The sequence below is a fragment of the Salvelinus sp. IW2-2015 genome, linkage group LG19 (assembly GCF_002910315.2).
Source record: "Salvelinus sp. IW2-2015 linkage group LG19, ASM291031v2, whole genome shotgun sequence".
NCBI classification, from domain to species: domain Eukaryota; kingdom Metazoa; phylum Chordata; class Actinopteri; order Salmoniformes; family Salmonidae; genus Salvelinus; species Salvelinus sp. IW2-2015.
In genome coordinates, this window is record NC_036859.1 from 2,756,110 (window position 1) to 2,774,828 (window position 18,719).

The 18,719-nt window shown below is 43.8% G+C and overlaps 1 protein-coding gene across 1 annotated transcript in view; it reads left to right on the forward strand.

Moving 5' to 3' along the window:
* Positions 1-18,719, forward strand: part of LOC111979536 (YEATS domain-containing protein 2) — a 74,217-nt gene that overhangs the window by 7,281 nt on the left and 48,217 nt on the right. Inside the window, 7 exon segments of the mRNA XM_070448758.1 lie at positions 3,091-3,252; positions 11,251-11,362; positions 11,683-11,727; positions 11,913-12,111; positions 14,406-14,648; positions 15,029-15,190; positions 18,608-18,702. Coding sequence (XP_070304859.1) covers positions 3,091-3,252; positions 11,251-11,362; positions 11,683-11,727; positions 11,913-12,111; positions 14,406-14,648; positions 15,029-15,190; positions 18,608-18,702 — 1,018 coding nt within the window.

Consider the following 18,719-nt stretch of genomic DNA (forward strand, 5'->3'; position numbering starts at 1 on the left):
TCGGAGAGAGACGTGAAGAGATTTTCTCCCGTGTGATCACTAAATATAATGGTGTATCTTTCTGATATCCACATTCATGACTGAGCACAGAATGCWTCCCTACYCGTTCTACAAATACCAGTGTAGAGCGCGATGTCAGATATTTCATATCAGAATGAGCGCTTCATCCAATATCACGTGTGGTAGCTGTGAGCAGCCATCCCGCATCCCCTAACCAGKCATTAGCCTACTCAGCTGCTTCTCMCCGTCCGATCTTTCTGCGCATCTCCATCAGTTTTTAAATGTTATTTAGCCGCGATGGCACGCTGCTGTGTACAGACAGCGTTTTCTGTTGTTACGTTTGCTTTATTATTGGAGCGTCTCGCAGCGGAGGTAGGTGAATACGTATCTTTTAATTTAGCCTGTAAGAACAAGCAGGCCAGTCGGACTGCCATAGAGGAAAAACGGAGCACAGTGACAGCCATGATTGCACCTTTACATCACTGAAAACRGCAAGTTTCTAACCCAAACCACCGGAGCTACCTTCTCTCCTTTCTACCGCGAATTGGCGCACATTTTATATAATTTTATAAACCCTGTCGCTGGCCGTTTTAAACTACTTGCGGGTCTCGCACGTTTTTGGTTTGATAGCACACAGCCTTGTTTAGTCATGTTACCTGGCTAGCTAGCTAACAACATGGTACCAATTGGCTATGCACAAATTTGGATGGCACAGGAAAAACTGAAAATGGATAAATAGCCAACTCAAGGAGATGCTTCAAAGGTAGGATGCATATGCCTTGTCAATGTAATTATAAGCTACATTTAAAAAATATTTTTCTGGTCCTTAAATTCTGTTTGGTGCTTCACTTTTGGGAGCATTGTGTGTGTGTGTGTGAGAGGGAATGAGAGAGCGGTGTGTGTGTGAGAGAGAGAGGAAGAGGATGTGTGTGTGTGTGTGTGTGTGTGTGTGTGTGTGTGTGTGTGTGTGTGTGCGTGTGTGTGTGTGAGTTGTCTGAAGAGTAGGCTAACGATGGTTTCATATAGGCCTAGTGTGTTTTCTCCTTACTGCCACAATGAAAATGCAGATCATTATGCGTTTATATTCCTCCTGCCCAATCACAGGTAGGCCTTTGGATATAAGCATTTTATACAGTAAAATGCAGTAAATTGTAGTAAAAAGTGTGAGGGGCAGTATCGTGTGGTATCACGATACTACTCYCTTGGCCTGGTATCACATTGTTGTAAAATGTTGGTATTGTCACAACCCCACTCTGAAAATAGGCACATTTTCGTGCAGTTTACAGATTTTTTGCGTGTGTCCCATGCAGGAAAATAGTGTCACCTTTTTGGGCCCTCACCAGTTTGCATCCCTGCAGTTGAGTATCTCAGTAGGCAGTCAGCACACCTTGTTTTTGTTCCCTCCCATCACAGTGAGCAGTTGGGTAACTGGGTGCCTGTCATGCAAGCCCAGTCTTGATACAGGACTCTTGATCAATGASATGTTTTCTCCCTGGATCACAAGTTTAGGGGTTACAGGGAGACACTCTACTAGAAGACAACAAGTAGGATATGACAATGGTCATAACGGTGTCATGAAACTGTGATTATTAATTATGTCCCTTGACTTAACAAAGTAGCTAGACTCCCTATCTGTAAAAGCTTCATCATGTACTAGCACCTTACTTTACTCTATGAAATGTATTTCAAATGTTAGCTATATACACTACTGTTTAAAAGTTTGGGGTCACTTAGAAATGTCCTTGTTTTTGAAAGAAAAGCAKATTTTTTGTCAATTAAAATAACATCAAATTGATCAGAAATACAGTGTAGACATTGTTAATGTTGTAAATGACTATTGTAGCTGGAAACGGCAGATTTTTWAAATGGAATATCTACATAGGCGTACAGAGGCCCATTATCAGRAACCATCACTCCTGTTTTCCAATTGCACTAGCTAATCCAAGTTTATCATTTTTAAAAGGCTAATTAGAAAATCCTTTTTCAATTATGTTAGCACAGCTGAAAACTGTTGTTCTGATTTAAAGAAGCAATACAACTGGCCTTCTTTAGACTAGTTGAGTATCTGGAGCATCAGCATTTGTGAGTTCGAGTACAGGCTCAAAATGGCCAGAAACAAAGACCTTTCTTCTGAGACTCGTCAGTCTATTCTTGTTCTGAGAAATGAAGGCTATTCCATGCGAGAAACAGACTCCTCACAAGTCTTCAACTGGCAGCTTCATTAAATAGTACCCGCAAAACACCAGTCTCAACGTCAACAGCAAAGAGGCGACTCCAGGATGCTGGCCTTCTAGGCAGAGTTCCTCTGTCCAGTGTCTGTGTTCTTTTGCCCATGTTAATCTTTTCTTTTTATTGGCCAGTCTGAGAAGGCCAGTTTTATTGCTTCTTTAATCCGAACAACAGTTTTCAGCTGTGCTAACATAATTGCAAAAGGGTTTTCTAATGATCAATTAACCTTTTAAAATTATAAACTTGCATTAGCTAACACAGCGTGTCATTGGAACACAGGAGTGATGGTTGTTGATTTTTCACCTTGTCGMCTCGGGTAATCGAACCATTGACTTTCGGTTACTGGCCCAACGCTCTAACCGCGAGGCTACATGCCGCCCAGGGAGTAGAGAGAACTCTGTCTGAGCTCCAGCTTCTTTCTATCTCCTCCTTTCCCCCTGCGAGGCAGCTCCCTCCCTCTCTCTTTCTCACTCTCTCCTCCCCTCCATCTGTCAATCCGAGGTAAACAAACAGAACCGGGGCACTAGTGCACAGTGACCGACAGCTCTGCTAGACAGCCCTTCCTGCATACCTGTCTCTCGCTGTTTCTTTCCCTCTTTGTGTTTTCTCATTGTTTTTTATTCTCTATTTTTCTCTCTTTCTCTCGCTCTTTCTCCCCGTCCCCCAGCTTATCTTTCCTTCTTCTTTCCCTTCTCCCTTCCCCCTTCCTTGCTTTCTCTCAATATCTTTGGTGGTCCTACAGTATGTGGCTCAGTTGGTAAAAGTGTGGCACTAGTAATGCCAGGGTCCTGGGGCCACATATTCCTACCTAAAAACGGCTGCTAAATGGCTGAAATATATGATCTCCCTCCTGTCTCCCAGGTATATCCCTCCTGATAAGCGGGAGGAGAATGACCAGTCGACCCATAAGTGGATGGTGTACGTCAGAGGCTCCAGAAGAGAGCCCAGCATCGACCACTTTGTCAAGAAAGTCTGGTTTTTCCTGCACCCCAGCTACAAGCCCAATGACCTGGTGGAAGTCAGGTATGTTTGTGTGTGTGCGCACGTGTCTGTACTTTGGAGGTAGTGCTCGTCTTGTTATTGAAGAGATCACTGGGGTGTTGTTTTTAAATGCAGGCCTCAGGCAACAGCAGACAGATTGAGACTCTGTGCAACATGTTTTGATCTGACGCGCTACGACAGGGATGGGTAACTTTGATGGGGGTGGGGGAAACAAAAAGATCTGAACTCATCATGAGGGGCAGCAGTGGCATGTGGGTCTGTGTACCCACATCCATACCCACATATGCAGTCAGAGCCGGCCCCAAAGCAAAAACATTTTGGGGGCCCCTCTATTTTAGCCCCCCCCTTGTCAGCGGAGTGCGTTAATTTCCTGCACTTATGCACATTTTGCCATGGGGTGTAGAAAATATTTAGCCGTTTTAAAGCAAATTTGCTGCAATTCTACACATTTTTCCATGGTGCGGAGAGAAGATTTAGTAATTTTATAACACATTTCCTGCAATTCTACACYTGTTGCCCTAATATYTGCCATGTTAATATGATATCTAAATGAGAATGACTAACAAAATGTGCCCTGCAATCCCGGTTGGTAATTTGACCATGATTACTAGTTTAGATAGCTGGCTAGACTAATTTAGCAATCTAAAGAAAGGTTAGCTGACACCTTGTGCATTCTAATATTATAACTTTCAACAGTAAGTTGAGACCCCGAATTAGTTCCTTTTTTATTAATTATTAATTCGGGGAGCCATTTGCCCAACCCTGAGCTACGATGTAGTTTTGCCCGTATTTACACCGTTTTCATTTAATTTTATAGGTCAACAAAAGTTTTCTGAACATCTTCTGTTTGGCTAGACAACGATGTAGGCATAGCTAGTGCAGATGTAGGCCTATCTACTGTTAGACCAGGGTTTTTTCTGTATTAAAAAGGGGCTAAGGTGGTGGGCTTGGCAGGGGTCGTGGTCAGCGAGGCTGAATTTTAGAGAACATTTTCTCAAATTTCTCCATGGAGCTGTGAGAAATCTTTGCAGTTTAAAGCAGATTTCTTGCAATTCTACCTATTTTGCCATGCAGGTGAGAGAAAACGTTGCAGTTTTAATGGACGTTTCATGCAGTTCTACATATTCTGCCATGGAGCCAATTCTATGCATTTTGCTATGGATAATCCTGTGTTCTTTTGTTCAAACATAATAACAAAATATAGTGCTTTCGGTAAGTGTACTGACTCCTTGACTTTTTCCACATTTTGTAACCTTACAGCCTTATTTTAAAATTGATTACATTTTTATTTTTTGCTTTTACATAAGTATTCAAACCCTTTACTCAGTACTTTGTTGAAGCACCTTTGGCAGCGATTACAGCCTTGAGTCTTCTTGGGTATGACACTACAAGCTTGGCACACCTCTATTTGGGGAGTTTCTCCCATTCTTCTCTGCAGATCCTCTAAAGCTCTGTCAGGTTGGATGGGAGTGTTGCTGCACAGCTATTTTCAGGTCTCTCCAGAGATGTTCGATTGGATTCAAGTCTGGGCTCTGGCTGGGCCACTCAAGGACATTCAGAGACTTGTCCCGAAGCCACTCCTGCGTTATTTTGGCTGTGTGCTTAGGGTTGTTGTCCTGTTTGATGGTGAACCTTTGCCCCAGTCTGAGGTCCTGAGCGCTCTGGAGCAGGTTTTCATCATGGATCTCTCTGTACTTTGCTCATTTCATCTTTCCCTCGATCCTGACTAGATTTCCAGTCCCTTCCGCTGAAAAACATCCCCACAGCATGATGCTGCCTCCACCATGCTTCACCGTAGGGATGGTGCCAGGTTTCCTCCAGATGTGACGCTTGGCATTCAGGCCAAAGAGTTTCATCAGACCAGAGATTCTTATTTCTCATGGTCTGAGAATGCTTTAGGTGGCTATTGGCAATCTCCAAACGGGCTGTCGTGCCTTTTACTGAGGAGTGGCTTCTTTCTGGCCACTCTAGTATAAAGGCCTGATTGGTGGAGTGCTGCAGAGATGGTTGTCTTTCTGGAAGGTTCTCCATTCTCCACAGAGGATCTCTGGAGCTTTGTCAGAGTCACCTCCCTGACCAAGACTCTTCTCCACCGATTGCTCAGTTTGGCCGTGCAGCCAGCTCGAGGAAGAGCCTTGGTGGTTCCAAACTTCTTCCATTTAAGAATGAATGAGGCCACTGTGTTCTTGGGGACCTCGACACAATCCTGTCTCGGATGCTCTACGGACAATTCTTTCAACCTCATGGCTTGGTTTTTGCTCTGACTTGCACGTTCAACTGTTGGACCTTATATAGACAGGTGTGTGCACCTTTCCAAATCATGTCCAATCAATTGATTTTACCACAGGTGGACTCCAATCAAGTTGTGCAAACATCTCAAGGATGATCAATGGAAACAGGATGCACCTGAGCTCAATTTTGAGTCTCATAGCAAAGGGTCTGAAMACTTACATAAATAAGGTATTTCCGTTATTATTTTCATACATTTGCAAAAAAATCTATAAACCTGTTTTCTTTTTGTCATTTTGGGGTATTGTGTGTAGATTGACGAGATTTATTTTTATTTAATCCATTTTAGAATAAGGCTGTAGCTTAGCAAAAWGTTGAAAAAGTCAAGAGGTCTGAATACTTTCCGAATGCCCTGTATATACTTCTATATTCAGTGTTTTTGATATTTTCAATTCTCCCTCACTGTCTWGCTTTTATTTTGGTGATTTTTATTTCTCAAAGATTCCATAAAAGAAATATATAGGTCCATTGTCTTTTCTACATACTTTATCTTGTTTTAGATGTATAAGTTGACACTGGAAGGGTTTTTCCATCCCATTTTTTGGGGTTATTTATTATTATTATTTTACAGTTTGGACTCAGGCAACCTGCGAAAAAAGGCTACGGTGGTATGCCCAAGGATTTCAGTTGCAGAAAAATCTGTTTGACTGGTTGAGTAGTAAACATTAGAGGTATTCATGAGTCCACCAAAACCCGAAAAACCAACACCCGACCTGGGACCCAAAATTCTAACTTTTCACTCCGGTCTTGTTAGTTTGTCATCGGATCTCAGGTCTATGTAACTACAGCTGAGAGACCCGAATGGAGCCAACCACGGCTCTGCAGCCAAACTCAACTTACGGTCCGGGTCCGGACCCAGAGAAGGGTCAATCCGGACATTTTATTATATAAAAGTCATTTTTAGAKCGTTTTTTTTTTTATCAACCGGGCGCAGCGGCCTCTTTACCTCATTAACCTCTCTTTCTCTGTCTCTCTCGAAGCAACTGCCACCTGTACTAGTGCCCTGTCTAATCCAATCGCGTGGTTATATGCAAATACAAGAGGCCGCGTCTTACCCAATCGCATTAATCCAAATATCCTCAGCGGAACCTTGGTACAAGCAGGCAGAAAGAAACAGAAAGATTTGACTGCAGTTCAACTGTAAATATCACAGATAGAAGGAGCTTAGTTACCAGTAACTTTGTTAATATGGCTTGTTACATTTTTTTACAAGTTTATTCTGAAAACCGTATATTCAAAGGCGAGTGGACGGAACAGTATTTATTCATTCTCCCRGCAACTAGCACAAAACCAATGTGRKTGATATGCAGTGAGTCCGTAGCTCTCGTGAAAAGTGCCAATGTTAAGCGCCATTATGACACCAGGCATAGTAAATTCAGTCAGACGTATCCCCTGAACACGGAGGTGAGAACAAACAAGATAAACCAACTCAAATCCCAATATGAGAGGTCCACCAAAGTCCTTGTCAATTCCATGACAGCCCAACAGTGTGCAATGGAATGTTCAGTGAGGATAGCTTGGGTTTTGGGAAAACACCAAAAAACCTTTTCAGATGGTAATATAATGCATGTGTGAAGTTGCTGAGATCTTGCTCGAAGGTAAACAAAAAGCTCAGGGAAAAGATCAAACAGATCCCCACTGTCAGATTCCACAGCAATGGAGGAGAACTGAAATATTAGCTGAAGATTTAACTTGATGAGGCCATTCAGAATGCACCATGCATTTCATTAGCTCTGCATGAAACAACAGATAACACTGATAATGCCCAGCTTCTGGTGGGAATTCTGTGAGGAGCTGTTGGAGTTAACAAATCTAGAAGCACACACACAGGGAGAAGATATCCATGAGGCCATCAAAGGGATGCTGACCAAAAGGGGGATAGATCTGAAGTCTGTGGTCTCCGAGGCCAATGCCAGTTTCAATTACTTACTTCTGCACAACAATGTCAGATGGCTCAGCAAAGGCAGGGTTTTGGAACTCRTTTGTGCCATTCAGGTGGAAATCAAAGCTTTCTTATCAGAGCAAAAGATTGACAAAGGCGTTCCAAAACTCAGTTTCTGAGTTTTTGGAAGATGAGAAMWWTTTTTGACAGACATTACACCACACCWTAATCAACTGAATGTTAAGCTGCAGGGACGAGACAACACCGTGTGTGATATGATAACAGCGGTCCGGGCTTTCCAGAGGAAATTTGAGCCTTTTTAAGGGAGAACTTGTCCACTTCCCCAATCTTTTGGTGCAAACGCTGGGAGACAAAGATGTTCCCAAACATGTTGATTTCATCCAGATGCTGATGGATAACTTCAAGGCTCGTTTTGATGACTTCATTGTTGGAAGAGAACTGCTTCTGCTCACCCAGAAGCCCTTCTTGGTCACAAATGTGATGAAGTTGTCAGAAGAAGCAAAACCGGTCTTTCTGATGGGTAGATGTTGCGTCACTGCAAATGGAGTTGATTGAGCTGCAAGAAAATGTGTCTTTGAAGGAGCAGGCTGGTGGTTGTGACCCTGTCACTTTCTGGGGAACGATGATGCCTGCAGCTGATGTCCCTGTTCTCAAGAAACTGGCACTATACATCCTGACCATGTTTGGCACCACATACAGCTGTGAATTAACTTTATTAAAATAAAATATCGCACCGGGATTCAAAGCATTGGCCAAGATTCAAAGCATTGGCAGGAGACCGAAAGTGTAATTTCTCTCATTAATGCAGGGCAAGGCCCAGAGTGACTTTTACATGAATATTGCATGGCCCATAGTGACGTTCTGTGCATTCAGATATTTTTGTTGTTGTTAAACTCTCCTTTGTTCTCCAGAAAATATGTGACCGACTGGCTCAAATTGGTCTTATGTAGCAAAATTTGAAAGTGTTTTTTTTATTTTTTACATTGGACAAAAGTAGAGACTCAGAGCTACAAAATGGTTTATCATACACTGCAGTTGAGGAACAATGGGAAAGTTATTTTGCTTTGAYAGTTGATCAACTTGTAAACTCACTTTTGTGAAAAGGGCCTTTGAATGTTTTGGTACTACTATTAGAGAGCCCTTCTTTGTCTACACCCATTCAACATCGTTCACACCCTCTTAAGCTTTAGCCCCACCCATCTCTTTAAAGGTTGATCCGAATGTACTAACAGCAGTCAAGCACCCAAGCTAACTTGCTAGCTACTTCCAGACATCAAACTCACTGAACTCACTGAACATTACTCGCCCTAGCAGAGGTGGTTATGCTGTTATGTTATCCAGCGCGTTGGTGACCGCAACTGTGCTGTCAGATTGTCCGTCATAAATTCAGAGCGTTTCGCGTTCAGAGCGCACACCGGATGCTCTGGCCGATGTGTAGGGTTGATCCGAATGTTCTGAKCTCACAACGGCAGTCAAGCACCCGAGCTAACTGGTTAACATTGGCTAGCTACTTCCAGAAACATAATGAGAGAACACCCCACTCTGACCATTTTACTCCCCCTAGCAGAGCTGGTTAGGCTGTTTTCATGTTATCCAGAGCGTTGGTGACTGTAACTGTGCTGCTGGAAACAATTGAATTACATTTTTTTGCCAACGTTTACTGTAGCTAGCTAGACTATCTTAATCGTATACGTCATTCAGGGTTGGACGCGTCTCCTGACGGATGCCATGGGTGTCCGTTTGAAGATGTAATCTGGAGACTGGTGTTTTCTCCATCTCCTTAGCTATCATACTCGAATTCCACTGATTTCAAAACTCAGTCCTCCAGAAAGTGGAGAGCAACACTTATGAAGTTTTAATACACGATACATTTAAAAACAATAGCCACGTTAGACAGGATTACCTAGACATACTGACCAGCTCAAATAGACAGAAGCGTGTTATATTGCAGACCATTATCTCAGCCAATCATGGCTAGCGGGAAGGTTGTTGGCTAAACCAACTAGGCTCATAATTGAACCATTCTATTCGTATTTACAGATGGCATTTCATATAAAAACGTGTTTGCTATGTTGTAGACGAATATGTTTGTTACTACGCTGTACGACAGTGCCGATAAAAGACGATATCCATCCGGACCTTTGCCACCTAGGAAATGTTTGTCTCTGGACCTTCTCAAATAGTAGTTATAGAAGGCCTAGCCAACATATAAAGACCTATTCGTTAACCAGAAAWTAAAGGATAATCATATTTCTGGGGTCTAGGTCTGGTTGTCCGTTCGGGTCCTGGTCCAGCTTTTTGGACCCGAGAAGAACCGAGTGTACACCTTGATAAAGGCGTCAGCAAGCTTCAGCTCGGCTAGGCGAACCGAACGAGTGTGCTCGCATTACTCCCCTAAAAAACTTTAGCTTGAAAACTGAAAAAGCCACTAGTGCTGTTTGTCCATTTTGAGACGCCGTAGCTAAATAGTCAGAATGAATCTACGTTTACTCAAGAAATCTGCTTTTCATTTTGACGTTTTTGCAGAAGAGATCTTAGTCCCATGATTTGACATCTAACTAAGATGTTTGGTGCAGTATTTCTCAAGTGAAAAAATGTGCATGAAAACGACTCGTCTCTCGTTTAATGACAACAAAGACTTTATTGAAGAATCCCTACTGTTGACCAATCACCGACAAAGGGGCGTCGACTTTGGCTTCCGACTTTGTCTTGCCTCAAGACATTTATTTGTGCCCGAACAGTCGAAAAACCCTTGCCGAAGTCCAAAACAAACAAAAACGGCACAAAATGTCTTCATAATACTGTATATGCACAAACTCTTCCGAACTGTTCTGCTGGGAATGTCTTAACACTCCCATCGTAGTAATCAAACTGAAATGCCTTGGAGTAATAGTGCCCCATGTGACATGAGACAATGCAGATAAACCTTCCAGCCAGCCCACAGGCATTAGGTCAAGTTGCCCCTWGACACTGCTCTAAGACCAGCTTGCCCTTTGGGATTTGTGGTGGGAAAGCTGATCCTAGACCTGTGCCTAAGGGCAACTTCTGCACMGAGCCCCCTGACGCGTCTGAAACATATACTTTAGTTCCTGTGATTTGTGTGAGCAGTATGAGTCAGAAATGGAGTCAACAGTACACATGAGTCGTGACTAACCGTGCTGACACACCCTTTACCTACAGACAGTGTAATCACTCAGAAAACGAATATCTAATACCTCAGAATACTTCAGGCCCCGGATTGCTTCGAGCGCTGACACGGCATGCAGGTTGATCCTGCTTTACATCCCCATRCTGAATCAAAAKAAATCCTCAGCCCTCTGGCTGTTTTAAGCTGACGAGACACAATGGTTTCAGTAACCCCCGATAGATGCATCCCGACTGACTGACTGAGCAGAGGATTCAAACGTACTGAACCCCACAGAGATGTAGCTCAAGCTGTTTGCTGATTCTAACACATCTAAGGTCTTCAAGTGTGYGAATAAAGCGCAAGCGGACAGACACACTGTCAGCTCAGGCTCTGGGCCACAAGGATGAGAACCGCAGGCTTCAAAGAGAGAGGAGATGAGAGAGAAAGCTTCCCGCTCATTGAATTTGGGGTAGAATGTCTACAAAGAGCAATGAGTCAAGAGTATAGGGGGTGATGGGATACCTTCTCTGTCTGGCTGTATTTAATACTTAAACGGGTAGTTATGATGTTGTTTTTATGGATGATGTTTATTCTCAAACCATGGTGTGTCTGTGTGTGTGTGTCATAAAGTATTCAAAATGTGTTTGTCCCTGATCTAAGTGTGTGTGTTGTTCATGACTCTAAATGTGTGTGTTGTTAGTGAGCCTCCGTTCCACRTGACACGTCGTGGCTGGGGGGAGTTCCCTGTCCGCATCCAGATCCACTTCAAAGACCCCCGCAACAAACGCATAGACATCATACACCACCTCAAGGTCCGATTGTAGATTACATTACATCTTTATTTGCACTGGAAACGCATGTTTCGTCCACAGAGGAGCACTTCTGTCTCTCTGTCTCTCTCCGTCTTCCTCAAAAGAGGACTCTTGGTTGCCAATTAAGTGGCAGTAGTGGTTCTTTAAAGTTGTATAAGTCTAGCTACTTGAGAATGTTCTAAAGGTTTCTCACAGGCTTTTTGATTTCTTAAGTGAGATTCACTGATATGGTTTCCTTCTTCTTTTTTACACAGTTTTGAATGTTTTTTTTTTTTCTCTATATAAAAGTGCATAATAAATCCTACTGTCTCTCCCTATAGCTCGACAGAACTTACACAGGCCTGCAGACACTGGGGGCAGAAACAGTAAGTCTGTTATTCATTTACTGTGTTCAAACTTCTCTATCAAGTCTACTAGCAAGACACCTGTCTTACATTTCATGGGACCATAGCCCCAGCACTGATCTCYGACTTGACTCGTTGTGTTGAATACGCCGGTTTTTGTTTTTTACCACTGTGAACTTTGACCCTTGAACTTACTTTCCTCTCAGGTGGTGGATGTCGAGCTCCACAGGAACTCCCTGGGGGAAGACTATGTGCTCTCTTCCTCCTCCCATGCCCACCACCACCAGCGTGCAGCCAGCCCCTCGTCCCCATCCTTCCTGCCCCAAACCCCAGGCCCTCTCTCTGGCCGCTGCAGCTCTCCACTCCCCCTCTCACAYGACAACCACCCCACCATCGCAGAGAAAGGTGAGATGCATGGGAGGTTATATACATTCAAGTGTCCTTTTCACTCACCTGTTCTATCAGCTAGGAATGTGAATGAGACTTTTAAGTCTAGTCTACACCAGGGTTTCCCAAACTGGGTCCTGCCATATACATCCCCCCCTGGGTGKARMMTTTMGTTTTTGCCCTAGCACTACACAGCTGATTCAAATAATCAGAGCATGACGATGAGTTGGTTATTTGAATCAACTGTGTAGTGCTAGGGCAAAAACCAAAATGTGCACCCAGGGGGGGACCCTAGGACTGTGTTTGGGAAACCCTGGTCTACACCATAGAAGATTCAAAGAAGATCCAAACACACGGTGCACTGCAGAACATGTACAGTGGGACAAAAAAGTATTTAGTCAGCCACCAATTGTGCAAATTCTCCCACTTAAAAAGATGAGAGAGGCCTGTAATTTTCATCATAGGTACACTTCAACTATGACAGACAAAACGAGGAGAAAAAAAATCCAGAAAAATCACATTGTAGGATTTTTATAAATTTATTTTGCAAATTATGGTGGGAAATAAAGTATTTGTCAATAACAAAAGTTTATCTCAATACTTTTTATATACCCTTTGTTGGCAATGACAAGGTCAAACATTTTCTGTAAGTCTCACAAGTTTCACACCACTGTTGCTTGGAATTTTGGCCCATTCTCCATGCAGATCTCCTCTAGAGCAGTGATGTTTTGGGCTGTTGGCTGGGCAAACACGGACTTTCAACTCCTCCAAAGATTTTCTATCACAAAAAATTCGTAATCTCATATTTTCTCACTGGTTGAGATCTGGAGACTGCTAGGCCACTCCAGGACCTGAAATGCTTCTTACGGAAAGCCACTCCTTCGTTGCCCGGCGTCAGCTGTGTGTTTGAATCGATTGTCATGCTGAAAGACCCAGCCAGTATTCATCCTTCAAGGGCCCTTGCTGTGGAAGGAGGTTTTCACTCAAAATCTTCAACGATACATGCCCCATTCATTCTTCCTTACCACGGATCAGTCGTCCTGGTCCCTTTGCCAGAAAAACAGCGCCCAAACATGAGTTTCGCACCCCCATGCTTCACAGACTTGGTGTTTTTGGATGCAACGTCAAGCATTCTTTGTCCTCCAAACACGACGAGGTTGAGTTTTTACCAAAACGTTCTTTTGGTTTCATCTGACCCATTATGACATTCTACCCAATCTTCTTCTGGATCTCATCCAAATGCATCTCTAGCAAACTTCAGACGGGCCTGGACATGTACTGCTTAAGCAGGTGGAGACGTCTGGCACTGCAGGATTTGAGTCCCTGCAGCGGTAGTGTGTTTCTGATGGTAGGTTTTGTTACTTTGGTCCCAGCTCTCTGCAGGTCATTCACTAGGTCCCCCCGTGTGTTCTGGATTTTTGCTCACTGTCTTTGTGATATTTTGACCCCACGGGTGAATCTTGCGTGGAGCCCCAGACGAGGAATTATCAGTGGTCTTGATGTCTTCCATTTCCTAAAATTGCTCCCACAGTTGATTCTTCAAACAAGCTGCTTACCTATTGCACATTCAGTCTTCCCAGCCTGGTGCAGGTCTACAATTTTGTTTCTGGTGTCCTTTGACAGCTCTTTGTGCTTGGCCATAGTGGAGTTTGGAGTGTGACTGTTTGAGGTTGTGGACAGGTGTCTTTAACTGATAACAAGTTCAAACAGGTGCCATTAATACAGGTAACGAGTGGAGGACAGAGGAGCCTCTTAAAGAAGAAGTTACAGGTCTGTGAGAGCCAGAAATCTTGCTGTTTGTAGGTGACCAAATACTTATTTTCCACCATAATTTGCAAATAAATTCATAAAAAATCGTACAATGTGATTTTCTGGATTTTTTTTTCTCATTTTGTCTGTCATAGTTGAAGTGTACCTATGATGAAAATTACAGGCCTCTCATCTTTTTAAGTGGGAGAACTTGCACAATTGGTGGCTGACTAAATACTTTTTTTGTCCCACTGTATCTGTAACTGTTTCCATTGGAATTATGTCAATTTCTCCTTTCCAGTGAATCACGACCTGTCCAAGTGTGCCATGATTTTCTATGATTTCTCTTTTTTGTTTCTTTAAATCCTTTCCTCCGCAGGCCTATAGTGAATTATTGATGACACTGCACTGAGAAATCATCTCTCTCTGCCTATCTCTCTGTGCCAGGATGAGGATAATTATAATGAAGATTATGCCTAGAGTGGATTTTAATGGTTATCATCCTCCTCACTCCTCTCTCTCTCTCCCTTCCTTTCTCTTTATTATCTTCCCCTTCCGTCCAGGTCTGCCCGTCAAAACAGAGACTGGGAGGTCTGGGGTGTACAGCGCGCCCCCCTCAGCTTCGGAACGCACCCCGTCCCGTCCTAAAGTCACAGAGAAGATCACACTGGGTTCCCATGGCAACTCGGCCTTCCAGCCAATCACGGCCAGCTGTAAGATCGTCCCCCAGGGACAGTTGCCCAGCCCCTCTGAGTCCCCCGGGAAATCCTTTCAGCCAATCACKATGAGCTGTAAGATTGTGTCAGGTAACTATCTCCCAATGGGATCTGGCCGTATTGGAGTGGGGGGAGGGAAGAGGTTGTGAGTTGATGAATAATTCAATGGTGTTATTCAGATTTTTTGTTTTCATAGTCAGTGTCAGTGGAGACATTTGTTTGATTTGTTTCGTTATTCCCCCCAAAATTAAGAAACTATAGGCCAATCTCAGTATTAAAACACCGTCTCTGTTAAGATTGAATAGGTTTTGAATTTCAAATATGAGGCACAAGCGCATTAAGGAAATCTTTAAATCAATTTTTTATCATGGGCTTTTTTTTTAAGATACAGAGCTTTAGAAAAATGCATGTTTTAAAATGAATATCTTTATAATGAGCATGTTGTTTGTGATTTTGTTTTGATCCCAAAGGTTCACCCATCTCCACACCCTGCCACTCGCCCCTCCCCCGTACCCACACCTCCACCCCGGTACACACCAAACAGGGCTCCTCCGTACTCAACAACCCTTACATCATTGTCGACAAGCCCGGCCAGGTCATCGGCATGGCAGCGAACTCCGGCGCCTCCACAGGTACTCTCCTCCTCTGCTCGACAGCTCCACTCTTGCCCCTAGATTCTGGACACTGATCTAAGAACAGTTTCGCTGGTTTTCCCTAATGGTTAAAGTTATGATTTGGGTTAGGTTTTTTGGGTTAGCTCCTGCAGCACAATGTGAGGATGTACTGTAGACTGTGCCTCCCACACAGCACATGATAATGGTGTTGTAGGCTCTCCTCGGCCACTGTAGGGCCAACGTTCCCCTCCTACACACCACCGTTACAAACATCCCAAGGCTGAATCTAGTGCACTCTTACTTCTCTCCTCTCCGCTCCTCTGATACTGATAAACCTCCACAGTTGACTATATTCTCTAACGCTCCTAAGCCTGAACCCTTTCAGTTGTCTCCGATCTCTCTCTCTTAGTCTCTCTCTCTCCCTCCTTCTGTCTCTCTCTCCATAAATCATGACTTGTATGATGCTGCAGCTTTTTGATGGTATGAGAGGGGCTTCCATTGTGACAGGAAGTACTGCTGTGTTCCGTGGCTCAGTGTCCGGGTCAGATTACTGGACAGTGCGGGGGGGTTAGACATTCAGAGGTGTGTGTGCTTGTGAGTGTGAGTGAGATTGCTATAGCCTTCGCAGGTATACAGCGTGGGAGGCTGTGTGTGCGATTGAGGAGCTCTTTTGTGTTTGTATACCAGAGATGGGTAACTTTGTACCATGGATGGGTAATCTGAACTCATCATGAGGGGCTGCAGTGCGTACCCACATGCAGACCCAAACATGCAGTCAGAGCCTATCACTAGCCTTTTGGGGGCCCTAAGTGAAATTAGTATGYGGCMGAGAGAAAAATMTGCAGTTTTACAGCAAATGTTCTGSKATTCTACACATTTTGCCAAAGGTGGAGAGAAATGTTTGCAGTTTTTAATATGGTGTCTGAGTGAGAGTGACTAATAAAATCAATGGGTGACCCCCGTTCGGGAATTCGACCATGATTACTACAAGTTGAAATCGCTGTTTAGACTAACTTACCAATCAAAAAAYAAGTTAACTGACATGGGCTGTTTGYGTGACTGACATAACAAGAGCAAAACTGKTGATGRACAACCAACGTTCGAAATTGCACCTTGTGTATTCTACAGTAAATTGAGACCCTGACTGAGTTCCATAAAATATATATATACAGTACCAGTCAAAGGTTTGAACACACCTACTCATTCAAGGGTTTTTCTTTATATTTACTATTTTCTACATTGTAGAATAATAGTGAAGACATCAAAACTATGAAATAACACACATGCAATCATGTAGTAACCAAAAAGTGTTTAACAAATCAAAATATATTTTATAAACTCAGCAAAAAAGAAACGTCCCCTTTTCAGGACCCTGTCTTTCAAGATAATTCGTAAAAATCCAAATAACTTCACAGATCTTCATTGTAAAGGGTTTAAACACTGTTTCCCATGCTTGGTTCAATGAACCATAAATAATTAATGAACATGCACCTGTGGAACGGTCATTAAGCCACTAACAGCTTACAGACGGTAGGCAATTAAGGTCACAGTTATGAAAACCTAGGACACTAAAGAGGCCTTTCTACTGACTCTGAAAAACACCAAAAGAATAGATGCCCAGGGTCCCTGCTCATCTGCGTGATCGTGCCTTAGGCATGCTGTAAGGAGGCACTTCAGATGTGGCCAGGGTAATAAATTGCCATGTCCGTACTGTGAGATGCCTAAGACAGCGCTACAGGGAGACAGGACGGACAGCTGATCATCCTCGCAGTTGCAGACCATGTGTAACAACACCTGCACAGGACCAGTACAGCTGAACATCACACCTGGGGGACAGGTACAGGATGGCAACAACAACTGCACGAGTTACACAAGGAACGCACAATCCCTCCATCAGTGCTCAGACTGTCCGCAATAGGCTGAGAGATGGACTGAGGGCTTGAAGGCCTGTTGTAAGGCAGGCCTCACCAGACATCACCGGCAACTACGTCGCCTAGGACAAACCCACCATCCTGGACCAGACAGGACTCTCAAAAAGTGCTCTTCACTGACGAGTCGCGGTTTTGTCTCACCAGGGGTGATGGTGATTCGCATTTATCGTCCAAGGAATGAGCGTTACACCGCTGTACTCTGGAGCTTGGTCGATTTGGAGGTGGTCCGTCATGGTCTGGGGCGGTGTCACAGCATCATCGGACTGAGCTTGTTGTCATTGCAGGCAATCTCAACACTGTGCGTTACAGAGAAGACATCCTCCTCCCTCATGTAGTACCCTTCCTACAGGCTCATCCTGACATGACCCTCCAGCATGACAATGCCACCAGCCATACTGCTCGTTCTGTGTGTGATTTCCTGCAAGACAGGAATGTCAGTGTTCTGCCATGGCCAGCGAAGAGCCCAGATCTCAATCCCATTGACCACATCTGGGACCTGTTGGATCGGAGGGTGAGGGCTAGGGCCATTCCCCCCAGAAATGTCCGGGAAGATCTCACAGCAAGAACTGGCAAATCTGGTGCAGTCCATGAGGAGGAGATGCACTGCAGTACTTAATGCAGCTGATGGCCACATCAGATACCGACTGTTACTTTTGATTTTGACTCCCCCCCCCCCTTTGTTCAGGGACACATTATTCCATTACTGTTAGTCACAGGTCTGTGGAACTCGTTCAGTTTATGTCTCAGTTGTTGAATCTTGTTATGTTCATACAAATATTTCCACATGTTAAGTTTGCTGAAAATTAACGCAGTTGACAGTGAGAGGACGTTTCTTTTTTTGCTGAGTTTATTTATGAATCTTTTAAGTAGCCAATATATTTWATACATTTTAGAATGAGGCTGTAACGTAACAAAATGTGTAGAAYGTAATCGGGTCTGAATTRTTCCCGAACGCATTGTATATATTTTTTGTTTTTGTAATTTGATCCGGGGCCTACATTATTTTGTGCACAGGGCCGCCAGTTGCCCATCCCTGGTGTATACTGACTAGGCTACGCTTCATTGTAAATTCAATTACAGAATGTGCGTGTTGGCATTTGGCCGTTCAATGTGTCAGTCTCAAGTGGAGCACAGTGAAATCACATTCTCCCACTGCTGTACTTCATCGCTTTGTAGCTCCCATTCACATTCCAGTCATGTGCTGTACTCTTCCACACAACCTCTCCCATGTATCCACCAACGCTTAGTTTCAACTGATCCAGGGCGGGCAGAGGGGTTTAAAGTGTTTCATGTTATTTCAAGCTGATGTTGGAGTTTGAGCTGATTCACTTAGTTTTCCTTAGTTTCTCTTTTTCTCTCAATAGCTTAGTTTTAGTGCTGTAACCCACCTAAAGCTTTTGAATTCAATATCCTTGTGAACCTGACAGATGCCATTACCAGGACCCAGTTTCAGGCAGTGACCAAAATACATTTTGATAATTGATTGAGTGTCTCTGTCTTACAGGAAGTCCCACAGCCAAGCAGTCGGTTGCGACCCAGGGGACTCGCTCTCCYGCCCCCAAGGTTCACACAGGCAGCTTCCTGTCCTCAGGGGTCAAGGTGAGTTACACAGAGCT